At 44.7% G+C, this 14,655-nt stretch overlaps 1 protein-coding gene across 1 annotated transcript in view; it reads right to left on the reverse strand.

Moving 5' to 3' along the window:
• The window catches only part of DNAH5 (dynein axonemal heavy chain 5), a 925,453-nt gene that overhangs the window by 889,309 nt on the left and 21,489 nt on the right, over positions 1-14,655 (reverse strand). Inside the window, 2 exon segments of the mRNA XM_030220396.1 lie at positions 6,298-6,519; positions 7,315-7,478. Coding sequence (XP_030076256.1) covers positions 6,298-6,519; positions 7,315-7,478 — 386 coding nt within the window.

Raw genomic sequence — 14,655 nt, forward strand, 5'->3', positions numbered from 1 at the left:
AGGCACCAGGATTGGATGGGGTCACCAATAAATGTTCTAAGTGCTTTAGGAAATACATAGCCCCACTATCAGCCCGAATCTTTAATACCTTTATGGAAGGCAAAGAATTGCCTTATCCCTGGTGCCTAGCAGCAGTTATTTATAAAACATGGAAAGGCCCGATGTCATGTAGTTCCTACAGGCCAATCTCCCTCAGAAACAGATTATAAAATATTTACTAAAAATAATGGCAAACCGACTCCAGACTGATGCCACAATTAGTGAAGGATAACCGGACAGGATTATAATCATCAGGAAGACCTTTGATAACATCAGGTAAGCCTTACACCTTATTTAGCAGGACAAAAAGACCAGTATACCCTTGCTGGTACTGTCAATTGATGCTGAGAAGCCATTTGATAGTGTGTACTGGCCTTTTATGTTCTTGGTACTCAAAAAATTGGACATCTCTGGCAAAATATCTTTCTTGGGTGCATTCTTTACATAAAAAGCCCTTAGCATGTTTGAAGATTAATGAGGCCTCTACAGAAAATTTTGACTATAGTGGGGAACTCAACAGGGCTGTACATTATCACCCCTGCTATTTGCTCTCTCTATAAAGCCATTAGCCCAACAAGTTAGAGCGCACTTAAATATAGAGGGCATTGAATGTGTATGTGTGTGGGGGGGGGGGGGATGCATAAAATTATGCTTTTTGCTGACGATGTCCTTCTCTCTCTATCAGACCCCAATAAATCCCTACCCCATGTGTTTGAATCTTTACAACAGTATGGGTGGGCGTCAGGCTTTAAGACTGATATGACTAAATCAGAAATTTTAAATACAGATTTGGACAGGGAACACGTGGAGTGGATTAAAGAAAGCTAACTCTTCTGGTGGACTCGTAGTTACATTATGTACTTGAGACTTAACATATGGAGGGGCATTTTCGAAAGGGACGTCCAAGTTGCAACTTGGACGTCCTCGCAAAACGGCAAAATCTAGGGGCGGGGAAACCCGTATTTTTGAAACAAGATGGACGTCAATCTTTCGTTACGAAAATACCATCAGGAACGTCCAAATCCTTAAATTTGGACGTCCCTAGACATGGACATTTCTGATTTTTGGCGATTTTCAAAACCAAAGACGTCCGTGTCAAAAATGACCAAATGCAAGCCATTTGGTCACGGGAGTAGCCAGCATTTGTAGTGCACTGGTCCCTCTGACATGCCAGGACACCAACCAGGCACACTAGGGGGCACTGCAGTGGACTTCAGAAATTGCTCCCAGGTACATAGCTTCCTTACCTTGTGTGCTGAGCCCCCCAACCCCCCCCCCAAAAAAAAAACTCACTATCCCCAACTGTACACCACTACTATAGCCCTTACGGATGAAGGGGACACCTATATGCGGGTACAGTGGGTTTCTGGTGGGTTTTGGAGGGCTCGTTGTTTCCTCCACAAACGTAACAGGTAGGGGGGGATGGGGCTGGGCCCAACTGTCTGAAGTGCACTGCACCCACTAAAACTGCTCCAGGGACCTGCATACTGCTATCACGGACCTGAGTATGACATCTGAGGTTGGCATAGAGGCTGGCACGACATATTTTTAAATATGTTTTTTTGAGGGTGGGAGGGGGTTAGTGACCACTGGGGGAGTAACAGGAGGTCATCCCCGATTCTCTCCAGTGGTCATCTGGTCATTTCGGGCCATTTTTGTGCCTTAGTCATAAGAAAAACAGGTCCGGGTGAAAACATCCAAGTGTTCTTCATGGACGTCCTTGTTTTTTTCCATTATGAGTCAAGGACATCCAAGTGTTAGGCACGGCCAAGTCCCGCCTTCGCTACGCCTCCGACACACCCCCTTGAACTTTGGATGTCCTTGCGATGGAGTGCAGTTGGGGACATCCAAAATCGGGTTTCGATTATACCGATTTGGACGTCCCTGGGAGAAGGACGTCCATCTTCCGATTTATGTCGAAAGATGGATGCCCTTCTATTTCAAAAATTAGCCCATTAGTGTCTCTCCAGAACAGCTGTATAGGGTTAATTTCCCACCCCTACTACAACAACTGTGGAAAGAGTTGGACCATTGGGAAGGATTATGGTTTATTAGACTTACTATACCGCTCTGACAGGCAAATGAGCAGTGTACAGACTAAGTTGAAGGTTTCCTGGCTTAGAGGGTTCATGTATTTAAAATGATGGTGTTACCAAAACTCCTCTATTTTTATGGCATTGCCCATTAAGCTACCACCACAGTTTTTCTGTAAACTTAACCAAAAAAATCTTTGCTTATATTTTTAAAAACATGCCCCCCCCCCCCAGGGTATGGATGGCAGTGCTTTTAAATCCCAAGTCCCAGGGCATTTACCTGTTTTCACTGCATCTGTTTGGGAGAGGGGGAGGGGTGAAATTAATTAAGAGCTGTTCTGTTAAGTGGTGTCAAATCATTTGCTTCTTTAAGGCTTTGCAACTGTTTATTTGGCATCTTGATAAGTATGAATATGTTATTATTAGTGTGTAATTAAAGCTAATAGGTTTTTTTTTAAGTTGCACAGAACTGAGGGCAAGATGCATCAACCAAACGTAAAAGAATCTAAAACGTTAAAGTCCTTAACGAATTTGAAAAAACAAAGATTGCACCAAAAAAACAAGTCGCACATGTTCGGTACGGTATTGAAAAGTACAATGTATCAAAGATTCGTAATCCCTGTCGGTAATCGGCCCCTAAAGCATGCGCAGAGTAGTCAAGCGTTATGCTGGCTGCTCTGCGCATGCCACAAACGTCAAAACAACAACAAAAAAACCAACACAAACACGTGGCTCCCAAAATCAAAACAAAAATCAAAAAAGGATCGGGAGAGTGCGAAGGCGCTCGTCAGGAGCGTCCTGTATGGACGGCCTTGCCCCCCCCCCCCGCCCGAGGTTCCCGCTGCTCCCTGCTTCCCCCTGCACAAAAACTCAAAATTTTAGCAGCCCTGGCCCCCCTCCCTTCCTCTCTTCCTTTCTCTACACTCTCCCACAGCTCCACCTCCCTCCATCCTCCGCCCCCGTGCCCTGCCCCCGCCGCACCCCCCCTCCACCGGGCCCCCCTCTGCATTACCAGGCCCGCGCAGCGCCTCTCACCTCTGTGTGAAGGCGCTGCACGGGCAAGAAGAACATCTGATCGCCGCCGAGTCTCCAGGACGTCTCTCTCCTTCCCTGACCTGGGCCCGCCCCCGTCTGACGTAAGAAACCTACATCAGACGGAGGCGGGCCCAGGTCAGGGAAAGAGAGAGACATCCTGAAGACTCGGCAGCAATCAGATGTTCTTCTTGCCCGTGCAGCGCCTTCACACAAAGGTGAGAGGCGCTGCGCGAGCCTGATAAAGCGGAGAGGGGCCTGGTAATGCGGAGGAGGGGTGGCGGCAACAACCTCAGGGGGCGGTGGGGGTGGGGCTTGGGGCGGAGGATGGCAGGAGGCGGAGCTGTGGGAGAGTAGAGAGAAAGAAAGAGAGGAAGGGAGGGGGGCCGGGGCTGCTAAAAGTTTGAGTTTTCATGCAGGGGGAGCAGCGGGGACCTCGGGCGGGTGGGGGGGGCAAGGCCATCCATACAGGATGCTCCTGACGAGCGCCTTTGCCCCCTCCTGATCCTTTTTTTATTTTTGTTTTGCTTTTCTATTTTTTAATACAGGGGGAAGCCTATGAAGTACTGCATCCACCTTGTCGTTCTTTATTGGTAGTGTTTTTATTTAAACATGCCAGCTTGGATTTTTATGCTGCAGGGGGAAGCGGGGAGTAGCAGCGTGTCTGTGACAGCTCAGGCCTTAACAACAGCTCTGACCTCACGTTAAATATATCGCGGTAAATGCAGGGCCACCGAGAGACTGGGCCAGGCCCGGGACAAGGCCACCCCCCGGGCCCCCCCCCCCCCCCGAGGTCACCACCGCTCTCCCACCACCTGTCCCCCCTCTGCGCACCAGTGAGCCGGGCCCCTGCATTGAAATCACAGCGCCTTTCACCTCCATGTGAAGGCACTGCAGGCAGCAGCAGATTGCCTCCCTCTTTCGGGCCTCTTTCCCTCCCTGTGTCCCTCCCTCATCTGACGTAACTTCCGTGAGGGCGGGACACAGAGAGGGAAGGAAGCCCGAAGGGAGGCGATCTGCTGCTGCCTGCAGCGCTTTCACACGGAGGTGAGAGGCGCTGTGATTTCAGTGCAGGGGGCCCAACCTGGTGGCAGACGGTCGACGACGAACAGGGCCGGTCTTAGCAACTGCAGGGAGCTGTGCAGACCAGTTCTCGGAGCCCACCCACCCCTCCCCAATATACCCAAAATGACAGAAACCAAATTAGCATACAGATTCTGCAAGCAGCACAATACCAGAAAAACAGAACATTGCTATACATTGCAAAATAAGACAGCAGATGTAAATTCTCAAATTGGACATATTCCAAACACTAAAATGAAAATAAAATGATTTTTTTCTATCTTTGTTGTCTTGTGACTGTTTTTCAGATCATGTTGGTCCCAGTCTCTGATTCTGTTGCTCTCTATCTGCTCCCTTAACTCCACTTCCAGGGTTTCCTTTCCATTTATTTCTTTACTTTCTTCCTTTCTTCTTCATTTCTTGCCCTACATCCATAGGTAGGACTTGACTGGAAGAGGTATAGAGTGGATCCAGCTTTTGCCTATTTTCTCCAGCCATGTGCAGTTTTTCTCCTCTTTTCCCTTTCCCTCATCTCCGTCAGGAAGCATCTCCTTCCTCTCTCTTCCCTCTCCTCCATCCATGTCCGGCATTTATCCTCTCTCTCCTTCCCTCCATCCATGTTCATCTCATGTCCTCTCTTTCCTCCCCTGCATCCATATCCAGCATTTCAACTCTCCCCTCTCCTCCATCCATATCCAGAATTTCTCCTCTCCCCTCCATCCATGTGCATCTCCTTCCTGTCTTCCCTCACTTCCATGTCCAGCATTTCTCCTACCCTCCCCTCCATCCATCGCAACTCTCCTCGCTCCCCTGCTCTCCCTACTCATCCCCAGTGATTCTCCTTTGCTCCCTGTCCTCCTTCCCTTCCCCTCCATGTCCAGTGACTTGCCCCAACTTACCCCCCTTTTCACCCCCCCCCCCGAGTTTCAGTTCCCAGCCCCAGCTGTGCCCTCAGATTTCCAGCACATAAGTGTCATAAATAAGTAAATAACTATGCAGATAAAAACTCTAAGTGTTGAGCACCTGGTTCTCATAAATGATGTCTGTTTTAGTGACCCTTTACCAGGAGAAAAAAAAATGTCTGCACGAATACAACACGTGCAAGAGAGTCCCTATAAACAGCCCCTCCAAATGACAAATTACTACCAAAAGTTATTCCGTTATTATACTTCCTCTGTGTACATTCCTATACTGCACAAGCCGGCACGTTTGAAAATATAAGTGAGAATAAATAAAAATGCTACCCACAAATGAAGACAACGAGGGACAGCCCTTCCTTCCTTCCAGGCCAGCTGCCCTGCATTTAAAAAGTTGCAACGGCGGCAAAAACGCAGGCTCGCCTCTTCTTTAAGCCCTTCCCCTTCTCTCTCAGCATGCACTGTGCCGCCTTCGCGGAAACCGGAAATTGCATCAGTGCACGCTGAAAGAGAAGGGGAAGGGCTTAAAGAAGAGGCGAGCCTGCGTTTTCGCCACCGCTGCAACTTTTTAAATGCAGGGCAGCTGGGAAAAATGAAGCTGAGAGCGTCGCAACGAGGAAGGGAGCGCCAGGAAGCGCCGCAGGGCCCCAGGAGGTGCGAGGTCTTGATGACGGAGGACGGGGTGGGACTCCGGTGCCGGGCCCCCCTGGAGTGCCGGGCCCCCCTGGAGGCCCGGGCCCGGGGAATTTTGTCCCCCCTGCCCCCCCCTCTCGGCGGCCCTGGGTAAATGATTCGGTGTAATCCTCGGTATGGTTAGTGCATCCCGAATCGTCCACGTTACAATGATAGTTACTTGTATTCCGTTTTCGTTAGCTGCTAGCTTCGTCGAAAAAAGGCCTTTAATGCATGCTACGGTTGGAAATTTCTTCGTTAAAGGGTCATTAAAGGATCGTTAGTTTAGTGCATATTGCCCTGAGTCCTGACCTCTCCTCAAGAGCAACAGCTATAGTTCATTGATCAGCTGAATTCACATCACCTGGACAGACAAGCGAGCTCTAATTTTATCCCACTACATCTGGTAACTTTCAGCTCTAATTTTTCTTTTTAAAGATAACAGGACAACATTCAGAGAGGAAAGAAGATGGCTCAGCTTGTTCAAATTTAGTAAAGCCAACTGGCAGCACTTTGTAGCAACTTAGCAGAGCCAAGCTTACCTTTTCCATTAGGCTCTGTTGAGCTCCAGTCAGGACACTGACAAATCCCTCCACAGTACTGAGGAGGTCTTGCTGAACATTAGTTGGCTGCTGAGTCACCCCCAAATCCCCCCAGCTATGATCCACTGTCTTGAGAGCAGGAATAAAAATTTCAGACAGCAGGTGCTCAACACTCTTTAACAAGCCACCTTCTGAAGTATCTAGCACATTGAAATTCACCTCCTGTAAAAATAATTACACAATAACAGATCATGAGAACAGTTCCAATGAGTAAAGCATAAAAACACAGGGTCTGCCTTTGCAGTGAGAAGTGAAAGACAGCGGGTTTTACTGTTAAAACATAAGTAGAAAGGTAGGTTATCAATAGAAATCAAACAAAATAAAACATGGAAAAGAAAATAAGATGATACCTTTTTTATTGGACATAATACATTTCTTGATTAGCTTTCGAAGGTTGCCCTTCTTCCCGATCTGACGAAGAAGGGCAACCTTCGAAAGCTAATCAAGAAATGTATTAAGTTATGTCCAATAAAAAGGGTATCATCTTATTTTCTTTTCCATGTTTTATTTTGTTTGATTTCTATTGATAACTATTAAAACTGCAATGTTCTTAAGAATCAAAGTTTCTCATTCTCATCAAAGATAACAGACAGCGGTGAAGTGTCCAGACTAACTCATTGCCTAAACCAGAGGTTCCCAAACCTAGTCCTGGAAGCACCCCAGCCAGTCAGGGTTTCAGGATATCCACAATGAATATTCATGAGAGATATTTGCATGCACTGCTTCCACTGCATGCAAATCTCTCTCACAGATATTCATTGTGGATATCCTGAAAATCTGACTGGCTGGGGTGCCTCCAGGATCAGGTTTGAGAACCACTGGCCTAAACCAATTTTGTTATCATTTAAACATTCTATGACATTGTATGACACTACATAGTATGCCTCTGCCCAATAAAAATTAACACAATTTGAAAGCATGCTGCAATATTATTGGACAGGGTTAAGGAGCTCTCACCTTATGAACATTCTCTGCAGTGATGGGTTTTGTAGGATTAGATCTGATGAAGAACACACACACTCCAGTCAAAGCTACGTCTTTACCCTCTGTCACAAAAACTTTAGGTTTTTTGCCTCTTCCACTTTGACTAATAGGCCCAGGTCCTAGATGGCCTGTGTGTCCTGTGGTACAAAAAATAAAATATCACCCGTAGTAAATGATATATGTACAGCCACAATAAGATGAATTATTCTTGCCAGTTAGTCAACACTGAGCTCTTACAGCAGAAGCAATACATTTATTTATTTATTTATTTATTTATTTTGCTCACACTGTTTTCAGTAGTAGCTCAAGGTGAGTTACATTCAGGACACTAGGTACCTGATAATCTTGCTCATTATGTAATAGTTTAGAAAGTTTTATTATTTTTAATTCTATTTTCTTTATCAGTTGATTGAAATTGCCTCCATATGAGTTATGCTCATTCAAATTCGGCTTCAGACATAGGAAATAACACAGTGACAGAGTTTCCTATCACCAATTCAAACACTTAAGTAGATGCTACAGTTATTCTTTAATTCTGATGGGAGAAGTTTTTGGTTCATTCTGGTAGATATTGATTCTTATTTTAAGAGCATCCTCACGTGTAAATAGCAGATTTACACATGTAGATGGTCACGAGTGTAAAGCCACTTCAGAAAGCTGTCATTTACACGTGGGGATCGACACCATATCCATAGGGTTCATAGTAAGGGTGAGCCACAACACCAATGTCTATTCCCCATTATAGAAAGGGCTGGGAAAAAATTTACATTGGCATTTATCCCTGCCTTGAGGAACATATAAGGGCAGGTGTATAAAATCAAAGGCTAGAACCAACATCTGATAAACCCTGAGAAAAACTAGCTCCTCTTCAGCAAGATTGGCCCTTCTGATTCCCTGCCCCCAACCCCACAATAAGACCCCCTACTCCATGGAAACTAGCACTTCCTCCCATGACTTCTCTCCACAACATTTATATTCCCCACCTAAGTCCATCCCCCCCAAGACACTTCCTCTCCCTGAAGTCTCTCCCTGGCAACCTCTCCTCCCGATGACATCTCCAGCCATACCAGGGGTCCCTGGTGTCTTGCAGAAACAGGAAAGATGTCCACTCACTCCTGCTTTGAAAGCCTCAATTCCAAAATGACTGCTGTGACCTGCAGCAATAATCTTACATTATTGCCCCTAGGGGTCAGGATGTTAAATAAGGACATTAACCTGAAAATTAATTGAGAGAGGGCGTAAATCTGAAGGTTGCCTAGGATGTCTTATTCTCTTGATTTGGCCATAGAACTTATTTCATTTTCTTTATGCAAACACTTGAAACTAATTTTAAAATCAGATCAAATTGTAACATAGTTGAAGACTGCTCATTTTCAGTTTCAAACTGGGTTTAAGCTAGTTAAGGTAGTTAAACTGAGGCTTATATTTTTCATTGTGTTCTAACTCTCATCAAAGGGTCATTTCATCCCCAAAGATTTGGGCTTCCACTAGATGAATAGTGGCTAAAATCTGTTGGGTTCAAACAAAAGAAACTTGTGGACACCAATAACCTATAAAATACTCTCAGTTACCCTGTTCAACTTAGTGCACCACTCTGAGTGGAATTGACAATGTCTAGTTTCCACAGCATGAACCTATGACTGTTCTTTTTTCCTCCCTTTTGGAAAAATATCAAAAAACTTAAAGAATGGTGAACTAAGATATTGAAGTGAAAAGAACTGAACAGAGTAACTGAGAGTATTTTATAGGTTAAATTGGTGTCCACAATGTTTTTTGTCTGAAGCTGAGCTTTGTTGGGGAACCGTTCAAAGTTTTTTTGACTTGGGTAAAATCTTTTGGGACAATATTCAGCGGGTGGCAGTCAGCATTTCATGAAGCTAAATTAGACCTGGATATTCAGTGTTGCCCTATCCAGGAACCAGCAACTAAATATCCAAGCAAAAGGCCGCCACCAGGAGTTATCTGAGTATCACTGATATTCAACAATGGTACTCAGCTCCCTGGTTAACTTAGGACAACCTCTTTTCTGACCTACGTTTACTGGATAGTGCTCTACCACTGAACTGAATCCTGGTGATGCCTGCTAGCTATTGATGGTGTCCACTTTGTAATTTACCTTGGATTGTGGGCTGGTCATTTTTTTTATATCCACTCAGATTGAAGTATTTAGACTCCTGAGGCAGGTGCATGTTGTGCTTAAACACAGGACTGTGTCGAGCCACTCTTATGTATTTGTTTGAGTTGAATTGATGCCAATAAATTTCATTGTGTTGGAATCTCATTGGCCTACCCCCTTTTTTGTTTGCTTTTTTTGTCTTTGTTGGTGTACCAAGGGGTGCCTTCTGATTTTTTCTGCTGGCCTGGTTAACTGCCAGTTTCGTCCTGATCTCACTCCAGTACCACTCTAGCACTATCTTTTTTTTTTTTTTAGTTAGATATTCAAAGGGATCTAGATAAGTAATGACTTAGTGAAACAGATCAAAGTATTTGAAAAGTTGCCTGTCTGTGCGACTAAATTTATCCACAAATTCTAGGGGATAGGTGGAGCGGAGAAAGCAGCTAGCTCTAAATCAGCCAACCATCCTCCTCCACTGCATTAAAAAATGTTTGGCAGCTGTCTGCCCTCCAGAATTTGAATTTAAACTGCAGGCAGGATTTGTGATTCAATCCACCAGTTTTGTGAGGAACTATGGGCCCATGTTCAGATGTTAATTGGTGAAAAATTTCCTCGCAATTTGGTGGTGTATCTCTTGGATAATGTGAATGATATTGAGCTACAAGTTCCTGAGTATGAACTCTTTCTCAGCGAGGCCTGTCTGATAGCCAAAAAATGTATTTTAACTCACTGAATATACCCTAAGACTCCTACTGTCCCACTATGGAGAAATTTCATGCATAATTTGTTGAGAATGGAAAAAATCTCTGAGGTAAAGGCGGGAGAGAGGGTACTTACTATGGGGGTCCTTTTACTAAGGTGCACTGAAAAGTGGCCTGCGCTGGTGTAGACACATGTATTGGGCGCATGTATGTCCATTTTTAAGCGCACCTGCAAAAAAGGCCTTTTTTGGGCCAAAAATGGACGTGCAGCAAAATGAAAATTGGTGCACGTCCATTTTGGGCCTGAGACCTTACCGCCACCCATTGACTTAGCGGTAAGATCTCATGCGTTAACCGTGCGGTAATCGTCAGCATGTGTACAATGCCGATTACCACCCAGTTAGTGCCACACGCTGAAAATGGATGCACGAACAAAATGAAATTACTGCCAGGGCCATGCGGTAGCCGGGCAGTACTTCCAAATTGGTGCGCAGTGAGTGTGTGTAGGTACCTATCAGGCTTATTTTCGAAAGAGAAGGACGCCCATCTTCCGACACAAATCGGGAGATGGGCGTCCTTCTCGCAAGGTCTTCCAAATCGGCATAATCGAAAGCCAATTTTTGGACATCCTCGACTGCTTTCCGTCGCAGGGACGACCAAAGTTCACGGGGGGGGGGGGGGTGTCGGAAGGGTAGCGAAGGCGGGACTGGGGCGTGATTAGGAGATGGTCGTCCTCGGCCGATAATGGGATAAAGAAGGGCGTCCCTGACGAGCACTTGGACGACTTTAATTGGTCCATTTTTTTCACGACCAAGCCTCAAAAAGGTGCCCGAACTGACCAAATGACCACCGGAGGGAATCGGGGAATCACCTCCACTTAGTCCCCCAGTGGTCACTAACCCCCTCCCACCATAAAAAAAGGTTTAAAATACTTTTATGCCAGCCTCAAATGCCATACTCAGGTCCATCGCAGCAGTATACAGGTCCCTGGAGCAGTTGTAGTGGGTGCAGTGTACTTCAGGCAGGCAGATCCAAGCCCATCCCCCCCCCCCCTACCTGTTAAACTTGTGGTGGTAAATGTGAGCCCTCCAAAACCCACCAAAAACCCACATGTAGGTGCCCCCCTTCATCCCTAAGGGCTATGGTAGTGGTGTACAGTTGTGGGGAGTGGGTTTTGGGGGGGGGGGCTCAGCACCCAAGGTAAGGGAGCTATGCACCTGGGAGCAATTTGTGAAGTCCACTGCAGTGCCCCCTAGGGTGCCCGGTTGGTGTCCTGGCATGTGAGGGGGGCCAGTGCACTACGAATGCTGGTTCCTCCCACACACAAATGGCTTGGATTTGGACATTTTTGACATGGACGTCTTTGGTTTCGAAAATCGCCGAAAACCGAGGACGACCATCTGAAAAACGACCTAAGGACGACCATCTCTAAGGTCGACCTAAATTTCATGATTTGGGCGTCCCCGACCGTATTATCGAAATGAAAGGTGGACGTCCATCTTGTTCTGATAATATGCGTTGCCCCGCCCCTTTACAGGGCCGTCCTGCGAGGGCGCCGTCATGAAAACTTGGGCGCCCCGTTCGATTATGCCCCTCTATGTGGCTTAGTAAAAGGACCTGTATATTTCTAAAAAATTGGAAGCCCTTTTTGACTTCCTTGACTATGCAATTATGCAGTACTATTCTTAATTCTCTACAAGTTGGACAAACTTGAGGATTTAATTTTGCTAATATTTAGTAGGGGGAGGAGGAGGGGCTGAGGGGCCTTTTCTTAGGGAGTTCATTATTTCCAGTTTCCTGTTGACATTATCATTCTTCTGGTTGATATAATGTTTTATAGTTTGTTCTATGAAGCTATGGCTGTAATAGTTCTTATCATTTCAATAAAGATGATTTTTTTCATAAACTGCAGGGAGGAGGATCCCCTCACTCCTGCTCAAAATGACAGAAATTTTAAAAATACCTTTCTGACCCTCTCTTTCCTTCAAGCTGTCCAAAAAGGAAAGCCATTATATATTTTTTTTAAAGTGCTGTGGATTTTTTCAGTGTTCATGCACAAACAAAACTTCAGAAAATGCACGTTAAGCACAATATAGTTTAGCATATTGTGTTGTTGCTAGACTTTGAAAAATTCTCTAGATACATAAATTTGAAACAGAGAAGTATATTGTGTTGTAACAGATGCCTACAACTAATGAGGTTTCTCTGGAGCTGCGTAGGATGCTGCTGCTTGTATTTCAACTAGAGCAGTTCCTAATGTATAAATGACAAGGCACCTGTTACTTGTATTGTCACACACTATTTTCTTTCTCTCAAGAGAAAAGGAAACAACAAGCTTTTCTTTTGAAATCAGATCAAAGAAGTGAGAAGGTTGGGATGGGAGGATAGCCTTGGTGATGTAAGTGACAGGTGGACAGGATAATGATTTGGGCTTTTAACACATTACAATTCTTCTCTAGTTGATCAAAGGCACATACCCTTGCCTTGTGAAGTAAAGAGCAGGAATGGATGAAAGGCTTCCTTCAGCTCTAAGAACAAATTCGTGACTGACAACTCATTCAATACAGGTTCCCATAGGCATAGAATGGGAAAAAGTTATTTTTTTAGTAAGGTCCTGTGTGTGATAAACTGAAGGCTATGTAAAGCAGTGCTTCTCAACCCTGTCTGGGAGGCATACCTAGCCAGTCGCGTTTTCAAGATTACTGCAATGAATATGCATTAGGGGCTAGATTCTATATAGCACACCTAAAAAAAATCAGTACTGAAATGAAAAAGCCTAAATGTATTCTATAACGTACACCTACATTTAGGCGTACTTTAGAGAATAATCCTAAATTTCTGCACGGTTTATAGAATACACCAAACGCCCATTGACACGACTAAATTTAGTCACGCCATGTTTCACTTGGTACAAATGTGGACGCCTAAATTGCATGGGAGTATTCTATAACAATGTGAATATATTTTAGAAATGCCCATGACCCGCCTATTCCACACCCCCTTTTCAACTGTGTGACTTAGAATTTAAGTGCAACAAGTTATAGAACACACTTAGACAGATGTGCGTGTAAATTCTAATTATTGCCAATTAGTGTCAATAATTGCTTGTTAATTGGCAATTATCAGCACTGATTGGCTTATTAACTAATTAAGCTGCATGTGCAAACACAGAATATGACTGCATTTGCATGCTCAACTTTAGTTTTACCAAAGGGAAATCGTGCCAAGCGAATCTCATTGAATTCTTTGACTGGGTGACTGGAGAATTGAATCAAGGACGTGCTATAGATGTAACCTATATGTAGTCTTGAAAACAATGAAAGAACTAACAATCTTTCGGAAATCGTTAAAGACCAATTTGTTCAAGAAGGCATACCATAACGATTCAACCTAAAGACCCCGCAACACAACGAAACTTGTACCAGAACAGGACACTTAATTCTTCCTCCTTAACCACCTAATTCACCATGATTTAACACAATTACCACTCTGTATTACTCATACCGGGACTGGCGTTCGCCATCATGGTACTATGTAAGCCACATTGAGCCTGCAAATAGGTGGGAAAATGTGGGATACAAATGCAACAAATAAATAAAAATAAATAAATAAATCTACTTAGACTTCAGCAAAGCTTTTGACAGGGTTCCCCACAGGAGGCTCTTGAATAAACTTGGCAGGCTGAAAATAGGACCCAAAGTGGTGAACTGGATTAGGAACTGGTTGACGGACAGACGCCAGAGGGTGGTGGTTAATGGAATTCACTCAGGTGAGGGAAAGGTGAGTAGTGGAGTGCCTCAGGGATCGGTTATGGGGCCAATTCTGTTCGATTTTGTTCAAGAAATACAAAAAACACAACAAGAGGATCACAGAAAAGATTATCGGATTAAACTCAAAGAAGCAAAGAGGGAAATATGGCTAGCGTAAGCACGAGCAGAAGAAAAAATGGCTAAAAATGTAAAGAGAGGTGACAAGACCTTTTTCAGATATATTGAAGAAAGGAATGGAATTGCGAGACTGAATGATAATGAGAATGGCTATGTGGAGAATGATGAAGATAAAGTGAACGTGCTAAACAATTATTTCTCTTTGGTGTTCACGGAGGAAAATCCTGGAGGACCGCGGTTGGCTGCCGAGGGAACGTCTGAGAATGGAGTGGATACTGCGCCGTTTATGGAAGAAAGAGTTTATAAACAGCTGGAGAATCTGAAGGTGGACAAAGCTATAGGGCCGGATGGGACACATCCCAAGATACTTTAGGAGCTCAGAGTGGTCCTGGCGGGACCTCTTAAAGGTTTATTTAATAGATCTTTAGAGACAGGAGAGGTTCTGCGAGATTGGAGACGAGCGGATGTGGTTCCTCTTCACAAAAGTGGAGACAGGGAAGAAGTGGAAAACTACAGACCGGTAAGTCTCACGTCGGTGGTAGGAAAAATAATGGAGTCGCTGTTGAAAGAAAGGATAGTTAACTTTCTAGAAGCTGACAGGTTACAGGAC

The sequence above is a fragment of the Microcaecilia unicolor genome, chromosome 1 (assembly GCF_901765095.1).
Source record: "Microcaecilia unicolor chromosome 1, aMicUni1.1, whole genome shotgun sequence".
NCBI lineage: Eukaryota > Metazoa > Chordata > Amphibia > Gymnophiona > Siphonopidae > Microcaecilia > Microcaecilia unicolor.